An 18,450-nucleotide genomic window follows, 5' to 3' on the forward strand; every position below is an offset into this window, starting at 1 on the left:
CTAATAAAAACTCTACAGATTTACAGGCAAAGAAATAAAATAAATACTTGTACAACAGATAGAGGATAGAGAGATAGAGAAGTGCTTTATAATGAACAAACAACACATTCTACTTTAGAGATGCTGAATCTCTCTCTCAACAATTTTAATATGAAAAACGAATACCAATACAATATTGCTAATACTAGCACCATATTCCATTTTAAAGGGTTGGATGCCCAAGATGATCAGCGTGCCATGCGTATTTACCTTCTATATACTATAGTCTATAATATAATAATACATATATACGATACAATGTGTGTGACAATAATAATAATAATAATAATAATAATAATAATATAGGCTTTACGTTAGTTATATTGCTTGTCCAGAAACCCCCTATTTCTAATCTAATGTGGGTCCCTCTCGTGTACTGTCAGTATTACATAACCTCGCGTGCTCTTCCTATATGAGCGCACAGCGCCACCGTGAGGCTAAGACGCAGCGCTGTGGACGGAGCTGGGCTGGGCAGCGGGCTCGCAGCAGCAGCAGCAGCAGCAGCCGTTGTTCATAATCCTGATATCGAATGCTGGTTGTCCGTAGAGCACCGGGTGAGTCCCATCTCTGTTCCTCTGTTTGATTCGATGTCAGGCCGATGCTGATCGTCTCTCGCTGGCTTCTCTGCGCCGAGGATGGAGGCGACGGCGAAATGAGCATCGCTGTGTTTGTGCGACAAAAAAAAAAAAAAGAGAAGAAAAGCAGCCATACGTCGTCCATAACGGGAGAGCCTCGGCTGCACAAACAGCAAACAGCCTCCATAACCTGATTTACAACTACACGTGATAACTGTTATCCGGAATCGGTCTAAATTGGCCTCTATTAGGCGTAAAGAGCGCGCGGACATGCAGAGGGATATCCTGAACGTTAAGGATCAGCACGCGTCACATTCACGACAGACACACTGTAGCTGAACATGTATGTGTGTGTGTACCATGATGTGCGTGGTCCTTGTATATCAGTGGGTTCCTTTAAGGAGCTGTTGCTCCCCGATATCAACGCTGCACTGAGACACGGCCTAGCCGAACCAGTGAGCAGGTTCTGGAGCACAGCGGCCACCGCCGCTTTGCAGGCGCACTTGACGCGTTGTCACTTCCAGAGGAGATGTTGTGTCTTTAGAGAGAGGATGGAGCTGTGCGTGGTCAAGCGTCTAAAAGGCGAATCTGGGTCACTAGAAGCCAGGCCAGTGAAAGGGTTAACTGGCCATTCGGGGGGGGGGGGGGGGGGCGGGCTGTCAGGTCCCATTGGGATCGACTTGATGCTCCAAAAAAAATGAGCCCCAGAAAGCACAAAGTGTGCGTAATTAAATCTCACTAATTCATCCATGGCTTCTCCAGAGCGTGAGTCAGCAAGGCCCTGTGTGCTGATGATGCTGCACACAGGAGGAGGAGGACCGGCTGCTGGTCTCAGTGAAAAGAGCCGTTGTGCTGGATGGGAAGTCTGACAACTGAACGGGAATCATATGAGAGCATCATGGGGGGGGGCAGAGATCCGGGTTTTCGAGGACAAACATGATCTTATCTGTCGATTCCCCTCAGCTTCCTGCCTCCTTGTTGACTGCATGTGAGCTGTCTCTGACGTTCTGCACCAGCATCCAATTAAATTAGCCGTCTTTCTCATAACGTAGCCCACGTCATCCTCACTTCCTCCTTCTCTTTGTACAATATCGAACTCCTCCAATTTGATTGGTGGGCGTCTCTGGTGAGTATTTCAATGTGGGAGTTTAGTAGGATGCCTATCTGTAGACTGTCTTTTTACACTTACAGGTCTCCTCTCATACTGTCCTCAGGTGATACCTGAAATAGAAACTGTGCATATGACACACACACACACACACACACACACACACACACACACACACAGGAATAGATAGATAACACTGTTCCTGTTTTCAGGAGGATGCACTAGGGGTCAACGGTGAGCTAGTGAGGCAGAGATGAGTCTGACTTCCTGGTTCCTGGTGAGCAGCGGGGGGACGCGTCACCGTCTCCCCAGGGAGATGATCTTCGTGGGGAGGGACGACTGCGAGCTGATGCTGCAGGTACGGCGCTCCTGCAGAACACGAGCCTCTGAGCCGTCGCCTCTTCATCTCGACCGGATGGTTATCTGAAAGCGCCGAGATTAGATCACAGTGATTGACATGGATTCTGTTGTGATTCAGTCCCGCAGTGTGGACAAGCAGCACGCCGTCATCAACTACGAGCCAAACGCAGACGAGCATAAAGTGAAGGACCTGGGCAGCTTGAACGGGGTGAGCGCTTCTGTGTCTTCATGTCTCTTCATGTGTCTGCTTAGAAAAGAAACAATCTCTGATCTCTGAGAGACCGTGCTGGAACCAGAGTCGTCACGCATCTCTACGTATGACATCAGCGTGTGTCTTATGACATCAGCGCGTGTCTTATGACATCAGCGCGTGTCTTATGACATCAGCGTGTGTCTTATGACATCAGCGCGTGTCTTATGACATCAGCGCGTGTCTTATGACATCAGCGCGTGTCTTATGACATCAGCGTGTGTCTTGTACGCTGACACTGGCAGGCTGTGTTCACGTTTCTCTGTTCTCACCTGAAATTGCTCTTCAACACGTGCATGAACTTCTAAAATAGTAACTCCACGCCTCCAGTGAACTTCATGATTCAGCATCTCAAAACTACAGAAGATGTTAAATTGCACTAAACTAGCCTCTGTCCTCTATTTTCGGTAGCGGGTGTCACATGCATAATTCACTTATCACATGAACACTGATCAGGATCTTAACCCTGTTGTTCTTACTCACCGTCTGTTTGTGTTCGCAGACGTTTGTAAATGATGTCAGAATACAGGAGCAAGTCTACGTCACGCTGCAAACTGATGACAAACTGAGGTTTGGGTACGATATCCTTTGAATGTGATCTTGTGTGTCTGTCAAACCCAGCGACATGCAGCACCAGGTCAGTGCACACGGACAACACCGTAACTTTATCTGTTCCCAAATAGCTGTGAACACTCACTGCACTCTGCCTGCTGCATAATAGATACGGCTCTCAGTGCGTGTTTATCACCGTCTTCTACCTTAACCCGCCTCACATACCAACCTGTTCACCGTGGTTCGAGGGGAGCTGCATATTCCAGAGGAGGCCCTTAAGGTTAGACGGCACCTTGTCAACATGTCATCTTAAAACAGCGCAGCCAGAAAGATCTTGTATTGTTTCTTCAGTGTGACCAATAAACAGCATTTCTTTAATGTGTTGCCTCCTCCTCTCTAAACTCTCCTTGCCCCTCCCTCCCGTACATCAGCACGAGAAGTTCAGCAGCCAGCTGCAGCTGAACCAGAAGAAACCTCCAGAGGGGGAGTCGTGTAAATCTGAGGCTAAACTCTCAGAGGCAGCAGCAGCAGCAGCGGCAGCAGCAGCAGCAGCAGCAGCAGCGTGTGACGGGGCCTCCGCCAAGCCCCCCGAGGACAAGACGACAGGTGAGAAGGACTGAGGATGCACGGGACACAGGTTGCAGCGCTACATGAGCGTATCGGAGACACGGACGTCGGCCTCGTAATGCCACGTTCACAAACTTAGTCTTCAGGATAAACGTATTGACGGTTAGTTATGTTCAAAAGTATTTCAGCGCTGAAAAGGTTGGTGGATTCATTCAGATTCATTTCAATTTTGACTAATTTATCAATCAAAAGGTGAAAACATTTGCCGGTTCTTGCATCTCAAATATGACTTTTTATATCTTCGTAAACTGAAGATGCAGTCGTGCCGTTCTCCACGTAAGGTTAAGTGACTGGTTGTTTTCGGCAGGAGACGTAGCAGCGTCGCACAGAATCACGCCCCTCTACGGTCAGCCTGCCTGGTGGGGAGACGGTGACCCTGAAAACCAGCAACCCGGGAGGCCAGAGGAGAAGAGCTCGGATCGGAAGCGAGAGAAAGCTGACGCGGGTATTTACAATACTGCAAAAAAACAACTTGTGATTGTGAAATATCTCTATTTGACACAACTTTAAACATGTTCGGTCCTGATGAATACATTGCTACATGCTTGCTTTAATCCTGACAGACATCAAGAAAGGTGCAGAGGTCCCAATGCCTGCCCCGCAAACACCATCCAACCAGGAGCCTAGCTACTTTGAGATCCCCACCAAGGACACTGCGTCAGCAGACAAAGTGAGCGGGGAATCCCCCTCACAAGAACCAGAGGCTGGCGCCTCTTCTGCTGCAGAGCCCATCCACGGCCACGCCTCCTACACCATTGAGTTTGACCCCGGGGCGTCGGGTAAAGTGACCGTCAAAGACCGAGTGGCAAAGGTCGGACCGGAGACCAGGCCGCGTCCTAAAAGGGCTGTCGGGGAGGAGCTGAGTCCACTTCAGACAGCCATGGTGGCTGCCGAGGTGAAAGTTGCGGACTGGCTGGCCCAGAACGAGCTGCCGCTGGCGCTGAAAGACACGGTTGCAGAGGATGACGGGGAAAGTGTGAAGAGCGATGTGCCTGTACAACTGAAGAGTCTTAAAGGTGTGTATGTGTGTATTTAACACAAGTCATGTGTGTATTTCCTGCCTGGTTATAGCAGTTAAATTAAAGCATCTCTTCAACCCTCCTACATTCTGACCCCTTTACCCTCTTCTCTACCGCTCTCATGCCAGGCAGTAAACACGAGGACGGTACTCAGAGTGACTCAGAGAACGCACTTGGAGAGCAGCGCCGGGCTGCAGCAATGGAGCAGCGCTCCTGGGGGCTGTGGGGCGGCGCTGGCATGAAGATCAGAGAGGGTCGCGCTAACGTACCGGAGGGGCTCTTCGCCGAGGAGGACAGCCCCGCTCGCCGTCGCAAAACATCGACTTCCAAAGCGGCGAGCGGGTTCGTGGAGAGGCGGCGTGGAGAGGCGCCACATCAGCAGAGTGGCCGGGATGAGTGCTATCACCATGGGGATGATTATAGCGACAGAGGGACCTATACCATCGAGCTGGAGAACGGAGATCACGAGGAGGAAGAGGCGAGGAAAATGATTGACAAGGTGGGGAAGACAAAACCTATAATAAAGCCCCTTTTCTACAATAAGTCGGGTTCCGATTATATCATAGAATGATCATTTTCTTTCACATATGCGTATGCTTGTTCACTTTTGCATGTGTGTATGTTGCAGGTGTTTGGTGTGGATGAGCAGGAGGCTGTCTGTGTGTCCAGGTTGGGTGTCGCTGACCAAAGAGAGAGGCTCACCTCCCAGAGGTCTGGTATGGGAGACAGAGGAAAGCCTGGACGCATGGAGACAGAGGTGCACAACCTAAACGCTGTCTGAAGACTACACTTTACTATGTTTGTTTCTCTTGTATCTTACACGCTGTCTTTCTGCAGGTGCTATCAGAGCAACTGATGGTGGGCGGTCCTCGCTGGGTCTCGCAGTGGGCCACTCTGGCTGCCAGTCACATCAGGACAGACCCTGAGGGATCAGGAGGGGAGAGTCACGCCATGGTCACAGAAGACAGAGGTACGAGTGCAAAACCTGAACAATAAAGACACAAACATGTTGGTTGGTCAGCTCATTTCAAGCTAAAGTTACATAGTGTGGCTTATGCACATTTTTCAGCATTATAAAAAGGACATTAAAGTATGAAGAACACAACATCTCATGGTTCATTTAGTAGAAATAGAACCAAAACCTCAACACCAGTGCATCAACTCTACCAGCATTCCACCCACCACTGATATGTCATGTTCTCCTTTCAGCTGAAATAAGTGAGTCCAGCCACTCGGCCTCCTTCGCCTCGTCTGGATACACGGAGCGTAAAAGGAGAACCCTGCCCCAGCTCCCTGGTGAGGAGCTCGCCCTCGGGAGGAGGACCCCAGGCGCAGGCCTGCTTACAGACATGGGGGAGAAACAGGACACGGAGCTACAGGAGAAGGAGAGCCAGGAGGAGAAGACGGCCCGGGGAAAGAATCGCTCCAGTCACGGCACTGGAGGCGTGCGCAGTCACGGCGGTAGCCCCAGTCGCTCCTCACCGGCCAAGTCGCAGGACAGTGCCGGCGGGAGATCAGGCCAGTCAGGTGTGTTGGCCAAGCTCCCCCCTCGCCCACTGACCAGTGGGGAGAAAAGAATGGAGGAGGTGCGGAGGAGGAAAAAGGAAGAGGAGAAGGCCAGGGAAAGTAGCGGGAAACCTTTGTTCAGGCAGGAGAGCTTCACTGTGGAGAAACCAAGCTCCAACGTGCCCCTTGAGCTCAGACCTCGTATCGATGGGCTCACGGGCTGCAGAACTCAGACCGGCATTGACAGCGCCACGCTGCAGAAGGACTCGGACGCTGTGGCGGCCTTTTTAGAGACGACTGTTTCAGACCAAGGTGATCCGCCAAGTCAGTCCATTGAAGGCTCCATCTCGCCGGAGTCAGACGTGGACACAACCAGCACGGTCAGCCAGGCTGACGGAGCGAGAAAAGTCATCCAGAAGCGGCGGACTCTTGCGGGACAGCAGAAGGAGAGAACGGTGGTGTGCTCGTCGGGGAAAGGCCCCGCCTGGAGCAGAGAGACCCAGGACAGGAGGGTCAAGACCAGGGCATCTGGTCCTCCGCAGCCCAGTCGCCCCTGGACTTCCCTGGACCTCACTGATGATGACGTCAACTCAAACTCACTCCTCTCTGACTCCCAGCAAACCTCTACGCAGGAGTCTAGAAGCTCAAACACCAGAGCCCAGACCGGGAGCAAAACAGTGGGGGCCAGCACCAAGTCTAGTCGGGCTAAAATCTCTCAGGCCCCAACGTCTACTGCAGCCAGTAAAACCACCAACGTTCCCAAGCCCAGGCCCACCAGGGCGTCCCTGCTGAGGCGAGCCCGGCTGGGGGACTCCTCAGACACCGAACCGGCTGAGCTCGACCGGATGTCGGTAGCCTCGGAGGCCTCCACCGCTAGTTCCACGTCCAGGACAGGCATGGCAAGAAGAGGGATGTCCAGGATAGAGGCTCTGGCGCAGCCGAGGAGGCCGAGGGTGGGCTCCCCGTCCGCCCAGAGTGACTCAGAGGCCACTGTGACGAGGAGTAGGGGTCTAGGGGCCCGGAGCGCTGCAGGTGATTATGCCATCAGACAAGGACTGAGAGGATCCAATGTGACCCCAGTGTCTGGACCCAGAGCCAGGGCTAACAGCGCCTCCAAGCTGCCCGACAAGAATAAAGGCACCTCCTCCTATGGACACGTCCCACCTGCGTGTAAGTAGTTACACAGTGGAAATACATTCTGCTCTTCCCTTGTTATGCACCGCCTGTCTAAACAGTCTAATGATCAACCTTAACTTCCATTCTTTCCTGACGTTAGCCGGCACTCGGTGGCGCCGCGTGCCCGTGGAGTACGCCTCCACGTCGGAGGACGAGTATGGCTCAAACCGCCACATGTCCAAGCAGAGCAACGCACGGCCGTTCCCCTCCACCCGGGTAGCCCAGCTAGGAGGCTCGGCCCCAGCGACCCCTAACCCCACAGGCCTGTCTGCCCTGAGGCAGAACTCCAAGGAGCAGGACGAGTACATGAGGGACTGGACGGCACACAGCGAGGAAATAGCCAGGTACGTGGCTGAGAGGTGATGAGTCATGATGACAGTAGTCAAACACCCTTCTCCTGCTTAGATATAGATATAGATATATGTATGTATAGCTATTATTGTTTTCCCTTATTTGCTTTGTTTGGGGACGTCAAGTGTTTTTGATGGTTATGAGTTTTAACAAGCAGAAAGATGTATTGTAACATATGTCAGATGGTGATTTCATATTTGTGTTTGCTACGTTAGGATTAGCCAAGACCTAGCCAAAGACCTAGCCATGCTCGCCAGAGAAATTCACGATGTGGCCGGGGAGATCGACTCCGTCAGCCCTGCGGCCACTGACCCTGGAGTTCCGGTAGTCAACGCCTTACTGAATTCTATATTTCTATCTGCTAGATTAGACGACTACAACATATCAAGATTTGTTATCTATGTTCTGCTCCTCAGACGGAGGAGCGCGTGTTTGACAACAGCTTGGACCCGAGCGGTCCCTCTGCAGAGCCCAGCAGCGTTGCGGGAACCAACGGGCGGTCCGTGGAGCTTCGACCCCGGGGCTCCGGCGGACAGAGCTCCCGCTCCATCCGCCGACAGACGTGGAACAGAGAGGACGTTAGTCCCTGTTCTGATATTAAACTATGCTCAAACTACACAGGCACTCTGTATACCAGAGGGATAGTCCAGAGTCTGAGTCGTGCATGTGATTCTCATTTAAGTCTGTATTTATACAAACTTTATTTCCCGCCTCCACAGCAGTCTACTGTTGGAGCATACTGTGCGTTTGTTGAACAGTTGTGTAGCGCGTCAACATGTCGGTCTGTACCGCAGTGTGCCACTAGAGGGAGCTCCCTTCATGTCAACTACAGTCACCCCAAAGCAGACAGACTGCTTCTGATTGGACATGATTGTCAATGCAAATATAGTCATAGCTATAATTAAGCTAAATTAAGCAGCGGCACATCATTTCTCACCTGCATTCGTTGTATACCGGTGGCATGTTTTTGTTGTGTTTTTTTCATCAGGCGGTGTTGGACAGTTTACTGTTAGCGTCTGTCACTCAGCTCTCAACAAGGATCCGTCAGTCCGTCGACAAAACAACCTGCAAAATCCGGTGAGCATCGTGTTTCATCCTACGGTTACGTCACTGAACACCGCGCTGCTGTTGTACTCTGGTGTAAACGAGTTAAAGTGAGGAATGGACAGACGCTGCTGCTGGTAGGACTCCTGTGCAGGTTTGATGTCGGGAATAGGCTCAGCAACACAGTCTGAGTGGCACATCACAAAGGTTTACGCTGACAGCTACTAATTATCACACGCGGGATGACAGCTACACAATCTACAGAACGAGATCACTCTAACAGTCAACGAACGCTTCTATCAAAAGGTATTTTGATATGCATGTGTTTTCTACTTTGATCTATTTTCGTATCTGCTTGGCCTCCAGGATCCTCTTCAAGGATAAAGAGCGGAAATGGGAAGGGATTGAGAACAAGCTGCAGGCTGAGCGTGACTCCTTACTCCTCAAGAGCTCCAACAAGGTGACAAAAGACGAGCAACGCGACAACGTTCGTTAGCCACGTTTGCAGCATCCACCTTTGACTGAAATGTCTCAGATGGATCGCCGTAACATTTGGTTCAGACATTTATTCTCCCCTCAGGTTGAATTGTAATTACTGCGGCGATCGCTCGACCTTTCCAAAAGTAAAAAAAAAAAAGGTTTTTGGGGAATGTGTGGGGAGGGTTACAGTAATGGCTCAAAATATTGTGTTTGGAAAGAAAGAAAGCCGTGAAAACCCTCTGGTCATTTTAAAGTCAAGCCTGAATGATAGTGTGGAATATGTGGCTGGTAATAAAGTACGGTTTACAACGACCACTTCATATATCTGACTCTAATATGCTGAAGGATGAGACACAATATTCACTGTTAACTTTTAAAACTAAGTCTGTTCAAACGTTATGTTTGCAAGTGTAAAGAATTGTATCGCTCCTTAATTTAGAGGCATTTAGTCGAACCAGCATAGATTTTGCTTTTTGGCATAAATTCATAGAAATAGACAGACACTGAAAGGCACTTTTATATGGCTGCAGTAATGAATTATTTTGCCTCAGAATTTGTTCATGTCAATAATGCATTAGCTCGTCGCACAGCTTTAAATCCACTCCTTCCCCTTTCTCTGCACTATCCGATTACTTACAGGAGCGATCCTAGTGAGAGCCGACAGTTTGATTTGATCCCGCAGACGGCTGTAAATCAAAGACGCTTCAGTCGTGTTCATACCGCTCAGATCACCTCGCTAATTCCCTTTTTTCGGAGAGCAGAGCAGCACCGAATACGTGTTGTTTTGATGGAGAAAAAAGAGCTACGAGCTTGTTGTAAAAAGTTAAGAGTCCACAAAACTTCAGCGTCATAAATCCTGCCTTTAACCCAGCCCGGCCTCAGCTGAACCCCGGAGAGAGGTGTCCGTCCAGCGCAGCCACAGGACTCGTAAAGCATCGCTGAGCCTCCATGGCACCGCTCCCAACGTATTCCTGCAACGAAGAGATGAATGGAGTTGATTTATGTGGTCTATGAACTCTCCTTTACTTAATCAAATGAAACGTTTAATTTAAATGTTCTCTTTACAGGAGATTTCAACCATTCTTCAAGACCTGAGGAGAGTGGAGCGACAGCTGCTCGGTATGGATGTGATGCCTCTCTTTAGTTTTTAGTGAAGTGTGTGTACTTTGAACTGTCTGGAGCTGTGTTAAATTCAAGAGTACTGATTTCAAATGTTTGTCCTGCGCCAATCTGACAGTAATCGACATGATGGTGGACCCAGACGGCACCCTGGACGCCCTATCCAGCCTGGGCCTGACCAGCCCTCTGACCGAGCAGAAGGTCGGCCCCGGGGCTCAGCAGGGGGCGCCGGTGTTGCACCCTGGAGCTGAAGCTTCCTCCGGCACCGTCTCCAGGCCTGAAGGACGGGCCGCTGAGTCCTCCGGGCCTTTGGACCGTGCAGACGTGGCGGAGCGAGACCCGGGGCCCCAACAGAGCCCTAGATCCTACAAGTGATACCCCAAGGACAAGACTCAGTGTGCATCCTTTCTGTCGGACAGACCCTGACGGTGTGAGGTGAGAACATTGTGAAGTGTTTGGTTTCAGACGGAGGAGGAGAGAGGAAGGAGAATGATGCCTGTGAGGTGGAAGAGCCTGACTGCGTAACTGTCCTTCAGACTGACCAAATAGCAGCTCCTGTCAGATATACTAATGAAAACATAACAGCATTATGAGGAAGCTATGACATAATATACTGTGTTTTTGTGTTGCAGCTCATTCTTATTATCTGTTATCCTTAAAAACATTTGAACAAAAAAACCAACAGATGTAAAAGATGAGACGATTTAATGTTGAAGATAAGACACATTTTATTACGAGCCTTGAACTCTTTCTGGTCCAATGCAGAAATCCAGACTAGAAAGGTGCAACGCTGTCAGCTGTCGGAGGTGTATGTCAAGTGTTCTTCTATCCTGCCATAGAATTATTTATAAAAATTAATATATTGTTGGCCTGTTGCAATTGCAATCCCTGAACCTGCCTCAGTAATGACTTTCACCAGAAAAGGCTTATTTGCTGGGAAAAGAACTGGGTTATGTACAGTATGTACCGGTGTAAATGTTTATTATAGTCAAACTACAGACTCCCATCCATGCCTTCTTTCCTGTGGCGATGTCATTTGAAACCAGTGTATCAAAGATAGACCGTGTTTGTTCATAGAAACTATCAAATCAAATGTAGCCCCCAAAAGGTTTCACTCTTCCAAATGTATTTTTGTCACAAGTGCCCTGGATCAAACAATCATTACAGAGGGAGATGAGAGACGATGAGAGGCGTTAGAGAGCGCAGGAGAAGGAGGTGAACTTTGTTTTTGCACATTACAAAGCCGACGTTTGTCCTCATTCGTCTCCGAGGGACCGGGACCCCCACGGCGCGCCGTCATCGCGTGTCGTTGTCCTCGACTGAAAGAGAAGCAGGGTGAAAGCAGATGAACGGTTCGTCAAATTCTTTTTCTGATTACAAACAGGATGTTGTGTTTGAACCAGCGTAGACGGGGGGGGGGGGGGGGGATGCAACTGCATCTTCCTGTTAACGATGCAGCGAGAGGACGGACAGTGTAATGGCTGTAGGTCTCCCGGTGGTGTCTTGCCTCATACCAATGTTTACACATGAATGTAACCTGATCAAAACTGTTGGAACATTTTAGCCAAAAACCACTTGAATACAGATTGATAATTGCATTGTGTGCTCAGCACCGGCTGTAGTTTGTCTTTAATTCTGTTTGAGCATTTGGAGGATTTTCGTTTGGATGTTTTGTATGAAGTTTTTTTTCTTTTCTTTGTAATGATGTGTTGACCTTGCAATACCTCTGTATTGTTTGTCTCATTTTCAATAAAATGCATGATAATCATGAGCTAATATCTGTGTTGTTGTTTGTGTTGATAGAATGTGTGCTGGAATACTTTTTGACAGTAACGAAGGACATGTAAGTACTGTGCTTAGTTTAGTTTCAAGGTACTTACTTGAGTATTTACGTCGTTTGCCTCTTTACACTACTGCGTCACAGTGCTTGGTGTCGGCTGGGTTGTGCTTGCTAAGAAATTCGCTGAACTTTTGTGTTTACAACTCGTCGCTTCCCCCCAGTGGACAATGAAGATATTGCAGATATTTTTTTTTAAAAATCCCATTTTTGGTAACTGTGGTACAGATATCAAAAGTATCTCAGCTCTTCTTTAACATTCAAAAGGAAAAAGGTGTTAAATAAAATGAAATTGTCTCAGAGGTCAAACTTGATTCGTCTATCTCTAAAAAACTGAGAACTCCATTTAACTTTCTACTTCATTTAACTTTCTACTTCATTTAACTTTCTACTTCATCTTCATCACCCAGAATCTCCTTTCAGCAGCCATCATCCAAAGCTACAACCTCCTAGACCCCCCCCCCCCCCCCCCCCCCCCCCCCCATCTGGCCTCTCCCTCATTCTTTGCAGAGGTAAGTACGTACAACAAATTAGGTTTGTCGAGGCCTCGCTGCCAGAGCCACTGCACTGCTAATTTTATGTCTCCAGATATTCTGCTCCACTTCCTTAATCCTTAAAGCTGTGTCAGGGTTTTTCCTCCCTCGCGAACAACACTCACCGCGGCTGCTGGTGCACATCAGCGCTCCTGCAGGTGTTCCTCCTAAGAGGGAACTGTTTGGCTGAATTGTTCCCACTTAGGTTTATTAGGTTTAGCAGGTTCCCTGTAGATTTCATTGCCGCACTCCACACTGTTTGCATTTATTGCATATGAATAAAATATTCACATCACCGCAGCATTTAGGGCGTCGAGCTGTCAGTCTGGACCTCCTTGGAATAACAATGATGTGTTTATTTGCTCATGTAGACGAATTAAAAATTAAAACGCATATAGGATGTTTGCCAGGTTATGCACAGCATGCGCCCCATGCACTGCTCAGTGTAATTTGAACTGTCATTGATGATTTAGCACCTACGCGGCCTCGGGGTGAATAAGATGTATGATGCTGCGCTGTGTGCATGCAGGACACTGAAAGTATGTACATGTTCTCCTCATTGATGCACCTTCATAAGTTATGGGGAGGAGAACGACAGGATGAGGCAAAAACACGTGTCGTCAGCAAAGTGAATCCACTTCATGGTCGTGCGGTAGTAGTTCACAAACACAACAAAGTAGTAACGGTCCATTTGACCTTTACTGTTGAAACGCGGAAAGAGTTATAGTTCAACATTTTGGTAAATACCAAAAGCTTCCTACCAGCAACATCAGATCAGAGGTGTAACACGTGTGCATTGCCTTCCTCATAAAACACAGTCGCAAAGCAGGATTTCTATGTTTACTAGTCAATGCGTTCCTTGGCGCAATACTGGATCAGTGGACTAGTGTTTCCAACCTTCATGCTAAGCTAAGCTAATTGGCTGCTGGCTATGCACTTCTATTTCCTGCACAGATATGAAGTAAACATGAGAATGGTATCAGTCTGCTCATGTAACTCTCCACACAAATAAGTAACTATTGCTTTAATGGCAGACCACCTCCAAGTGTCACTCAGAGAGAACCGGGACATTCTGATGTGGCATTTCAAAATAAAAGCCCTTCAAAATCTCCTTCACGAGCCAACTTCAAATCACATTCATGAGACAATTTGTCTAATTTCAGATTTGATGTTAGTTACATAGTTACATCATTTCACTTCAGGTTAAAACACATGACAGGTATGAGTGTCTGAAATGCTTAGAATTCTCCATGAGGACTGATTTAATGAATTTAAAAGACTATCGGAAGTATTGACACAGTGGACACAGGGGGGTTGTGTTCGGAATTAGATCAGTCAATTTTTCTTGCACCAGCACCTTTTTGTACCCATAATGTAAATTATGCTTGCTGGAAAAATCTTCAGTCACCTTGTTTGTGTGTGTTTATGTGTGTGTGTGTGTGTGTGTGTGTGTGTGTGTGTGTGTGTGTGTGTGTGTGAGTGTGTGTGTGTGTGTGTGTGTGTGTGTGTGTGTGTGTGTGTGTGTGTTCCACTTTTACAGCAGGCAGATGGCGTCTCTCGGGACCTGTGAAAAAGGTTTCTTAAGGTGAGGCTACAGTGCTTCCGGACGCTCCGTCTCTGCCAGGATCAGTATTCTGTATGTGAGGTGTAAATAGGAGAGATTAGATTTCATACAGTGTGTGTGTGTGTGTGTGTGTGTGTGTGTGTGTGTGTCTTCTGCCCTCACCCTTTTCTCAATCAAATTACTCTCCTTCACCGTCTGCTCTCTCTTCCTGTCTTGTCCAGCGCAGCAAGTCCTGTTGCACACAGGCCCCGTCGATAAGCCTGCAGAAGCCCAACCGTACACGCACACACACACACACACACAAAGAGACACACACACACACACACACACACCCTCCCTAACAAGTGTGTGAGAGTGTGTGGCGCACTGCTGCTCAAACAGACGCACTGTAGTTCAGACGGCACACAGACCAATAGTGGCTGATTCAGCTACTGAATGATAGATAGCAAAGAAAAGCAAGAAGTGACGGGAGTGACAGCCTTTCTGTGTGTGTGTGTGTGTGTGTGTGTGTGTGTGTGTGTGTGTGTGCATCAGACTGTCTGTACCCCAGCAGACAGCAGCACACAGGTCATCAATGGAACTGTCAGATGATCCAAGGTCGAGGGGGCAAGAGGAGGCTCCCCCCCAGCGCTGCTGTCCTGTGTGTCCCAAATGAAGAGCAGCAGCTACAGCGCTGCTCTTCATCCATCTTTATCAGAGCAAAGACCTGCTGGAACAGGTGAGATAACCGTCAGGTATACCTCTTAAACAGCACACCGTGAATTATTTACCTGTAAATCTGCCTTTTGAAGGGGAAGAAAGTTTAAGATCCAGGAAATGGAAAAGGGCCATGTGACAAAAACTTCTAGTAGAAGTATCTCAAGTGCATAAAACTACATTCAGAGGAGTTTATTCACACATCGTCCAACATGCAACATGGTGCTTTGTGAGCCCGGGAGGCATTAGTTTCGTTCACTGGAAACCCATTAATTCTGCTTGCCCGTGGCGTATCAGCCTCCGCTCTGGAGAATTGCAGCTGGAGAAGTGTGCAATGGAGCTCTGATGCCTCCAATGACAATTGATTACCACTGCTGCTACACACCCAACACACACCTAAAGACGCACACCAAGAATCCTACATCAACTAGAGCAGAAGGGATCTTCATATCTCTGGGAAATTGTGACAAGCATTTTACTTTGACATCCCTAATGCAGAGATTTATATATATATATATATATATATATATATATATATATATATTTACAGCTGGTCTATGGTCTGTGATGAAATCAGCTCACAGGCCCACTGGACCACCTTTAATACATTTTATTTATGATTTTAATAAAGAAAACTTCAGGGTTAATATCTGGTCAATGCAATTGTGTGTGTGTGTGTGTGTGTGTGTGTGTGTGTGTGTGTGTGTGTGTGTGTGTGTGTGTGTGTGTGTGTGTGGAAGGGAGGGATTAGCCAAGAATGCAAATAAAGCTGATGATAAATGTAAGGAGGGAAAGAGAATGTTATGTGGAGAGGAACCAAGGTTTCCTAAATCTGTAGGCTTTTATGCATTTTTTATCAATGTGACTGTTCACATGAATAGCTTTCTTTTTATGCACAATGCCTACGCGTACAACCTACGATGACGAACTTTGACATTCCCATACTTTCATACTAATTGTTGGCTTCAGAGAGCGTAGTCTGAAGTGAGGTGAACGTACCCAGGAGTGAGTTACAGCTGCAGAGGCTGAGCTAGTAGATCCAGCTCTCTGCTGTGGACAAACACGCGCTGATGGGGCTTTCTGTACAAGACCACCTAACAGGGGGGGGGGGGTGGGATTTCTTACTGCTGGACTCCTATTTGCATCCTGTCCACAGTCCCTCTGGCATTTGTCCCAGCTGTCAGCCTTCACTCCGCACACACCACCCTGACTATATAAAACACCACGTCCTGTGCACACATGGAAACCTGCTGGTGAACTGCTGGTGTGAAGGTGAAACACCTTCTCACCACCACACACTGTGTGCATAAATACCTTTACCTGCTTCGGGCCCAGTCGCTAAACTCAATGTCCCTTGCAGTGTGGCTCTTAAAGATGAAGTCTATTTTAAATTGGTCTCTCGTGTTGGAGAAGTGTTCTGTACATCATCGGATAATGACGCCCTGTGCGGAGAGTCAGGAGGGAGAGGGAATAACTCTGAACTGCTCTCCTGCAAAGAAAAGTGTACAGATTGCAAAGAGCTCTTAATTAAACCTGTTCGATATATAACGGAAGAGAAAACGGGCTGGTAGGCATTTCATGCATTAGTATTCAATGTTGCATCATGGTGGTGACTGTGCAGTTGGTAAATTGTTTATGTCAACAGTTTCTCGGTGTGACCGCTGCTGTTAAGCCGGCGATCTCGTTTGTGATGTTGCTCAGCTAGTGGTCAGAGCTCATGACAGTCTTTGAGCAGTTATCTCGCAGCTTTGGGAGCATTCACCTCTCTCCTGGGAAAAGGTCCAAACATTTCTGTCTCCTCCGCCTCACTTCTTGCTCTCTCTGTTTCGCTCACAGACAGGGTGGTGTGCAGAGGGCGCCTGGTACAGACCAACACAGCAGGTGTCACCGCTGTGACTCTTTGTTCCTCGTTGTTACTAATATCTCTCTGGAATCTCACACAGTGCTCCACAAGTCCTTATAACTCAAAGTCATGGTAGATAGATTGACAGATTAAGCTTCTTCAAGCTGTGTCATTACTGTGCAATTTGAATATACCGAGTATAATAAGACTACTGCTGCATTCACATGGAATTAGGCAGATGGAAGACATCAAACCGGATATCGAGAGTGGGACAATGAACTGAGGTGAGGCCGGGAGAGAATACCCTCGACGGGAGCGGTAAACAGCATCGCGGCCCAAGGTTACGTTGGTTTTGTTTCACCACCGGATGGTTAACCGTCTTCATGACCTACATGAGTAGGACCATCAGCGAGGTGATTGGCTGGGGGGGGGCTAAACCGGGCTCAACTGACGGGGGGGGTGACGTCACTTTTCCGTTGTGGTGGCGGTGGCGGTTGTACCGGAGTACGGCGTCTCAGTCGTTTTTATTTTACTCGGTCCGCCCCTCAGTCCCGTCTCCAGCCACTTCCCAAAGGCCCCTGCAATGCCATTCTCCATCCATCCACCAATAATTGATATCATTCAAACTGATGAGTTATTCAAAAATTCACCCCCGTAAAGTTGCCATGTTCACCGCCTTAGTTGAGCATGCTAGCATGCTAACATGTTCACATCAACAATGCTAACATGCTGATGTTTAGCGGGTATATTGGTTACATTCATCTTATCGTTAACGTTTGCCAGTTAGCACTGTCGCTGAAGAACACCTGAGGCTGATGGAAAGGCATTTGGTCTTCCAAGTTTTGGACAAATTCGAATTTGCACCTGATGATTGCATTTATTATTATGATTCTTCCTGAGGGAAAATACCAAATGTCAGAGCAAACCATCCAGTAGTCTGGGAAGAAAACTTTTCACAAAGTCTCCTTGTATCATTGCCTCATCAGGTCCTTCCTTTACTCCCTGGACAGAGTGGGGCTCATAAACACAACAGCAGCTTGCCTGCAGTCAGCAGCATATGTTGTTTTCTGCTATTAGGCGATGCTTTAATCCTCTGTGAGAAAAGGGCAAATACAACGGGGGAAGAAAGTGTTTAATATTTCATTCCACCCCCCCACCCCCCCACCGAGGCCCTGTAATGGACTTCTGTGCCGTAGGAAGAGGCAAAGTTTTAGATTTCAAGGTAGATACAGTGAAGCATGAATCTGGTGCATCGATGAAAAGCACATTTATTTCACCGATTTAACCACAGTGGAGATTAAAGCAGACAATACTGCTGTATGGTTATGTCACCAGTCAAAGTTATTAATAGGAGTTATAGGATTTTTTCTTTAGTCTACACTGGGCAGAACTGTGACGTGTGTGTGTGTGTGTGTGTGTGTGTGTGTGTGTGTGTGTGTGTGTGTGTGTGTGTGTGTGTGTGTGTGTGTGTGTCCTACCTAATGAGTTCACAGTAATTTGAGAGTTTTGCAGCAGCTGTCTTACAGAACACATGACAGTGGATCACCAGTGGCATGTCTCAGCATCCCTCTCCTCTAAGCCCAGAACAACTGCATTCTGTCAGATGACTTTTGTTCAGATGAAAGAGGAAGATACAGAGGAAGAGGAGGAGGAGGAGGAGGAGGAGGAGGGTTGCTGGGGCTCGGCGCTTCAGCTCTGTATTGGCTGTTTGAACGAGAGGGGTTGGGTCTTTCTCCATCTCTCTCACCACCTCCACCGAGAAGCAGAGAGT

General features: G+C 48.1%; 1 protein-coding gene across 2 annotated transcripts; it reads left to right on the plus strand.

The window, feature by feature from the left end:
* The first annotated feature begins 481 nt into the window (after window positions 1-481).
* cep170ab (centrosomal protein 170Ab) lies at window positions 482-11,636 on the plus strand. Of its 2 annotated transcripts, XM_068729033.1 has the most exons (19): window positions 482-593; window positions 1,935-2,080; window positions 2,201-2,290; window positions 2,835-2,913; window positions 3,106-3,164; window positions 3,316-3,490; window positions 3,819-3,956; window positions 4,075-4,527; window positions 4,659-5,029; window positions 5,159-5,287; window positions 5,368-5,500; window positions 5,740-7,206; window positions 7,313-7,556; window positions 7,779-7,887; window positions 7,980-8,141; window positions 8,552-8,640; window positions 8,974-9,067; window positions 10,155-10,206; window positions 10,325-11,636. In XM_068729033.1, the coding sequence occupies exons 2-19, from the start codon at window positions 1,976-1,978 to the stop codon at window positions 10,579-10,581; spliced, it is 4,206 nt and encodes a 1,401-aa protein (XP_068585134.1). In that variant the 5' UTR covers window positions 482-593; window positions 1,935-1,975; the 3' UTR covers window positions 10,582-11,636. The 2 variants fall into 2 exon arrangements, with proteins under 2 accessions (XP_068585134.1, XP_068585135.1); XM_068729034.1 differs by lacking the exon at window positions 482-593 and having other exon boundaries at window positions 1,786-2,080.
* Window positions 11,637-18,450: the final 6,814 nt, after the last annotated feature.

Source organism: Cebidichthys violaceus, unplaced genomic scaffold, assembly GCF_023349555.1.
Source record: "Cebidichthys violaceus isolate CVI_PGR_0920_01 unplaced genomic scaffold, fCebVio1.0.p SCAF_44, whole genome shotgun sequence".
NCBI classification, from domain to species: domain Eukaryota; kingdom Metazoa; phylum Chordata; class Actinopteri; order Perciformes; family Stichaeidae; genus Cebidichthys; species Cebidichthys violaceus.

What these genes read in the sequence shown, in the direction of transcription:
- cep170ab (XM_068729033.1), top strand. Translation starts at nt 1,976, where the DNA reads ATGAGTCTGACTTCCTGGTTCCTGGTGAGCAGCGGGGGGACGCGTCAC. An exon ending in CCCCGAGGACAAGACGACAG is followed by an intron (nt 3,491 to 3,818) that starts GTGAGAAGGACT and finishes TGTTTTCGGCAG; the next exon opens with GAGACGTAGCAGCGTCGCAC. An exon ending in TGGACACGTCCCACCTGCGT is followed by an intron (nt 7,207 to 7,312) that starts GTAAGTAGTTAC and finishes TCCTGACGTTAG; the next exon opens with CCGGCACTCGGTGGCGCCGC.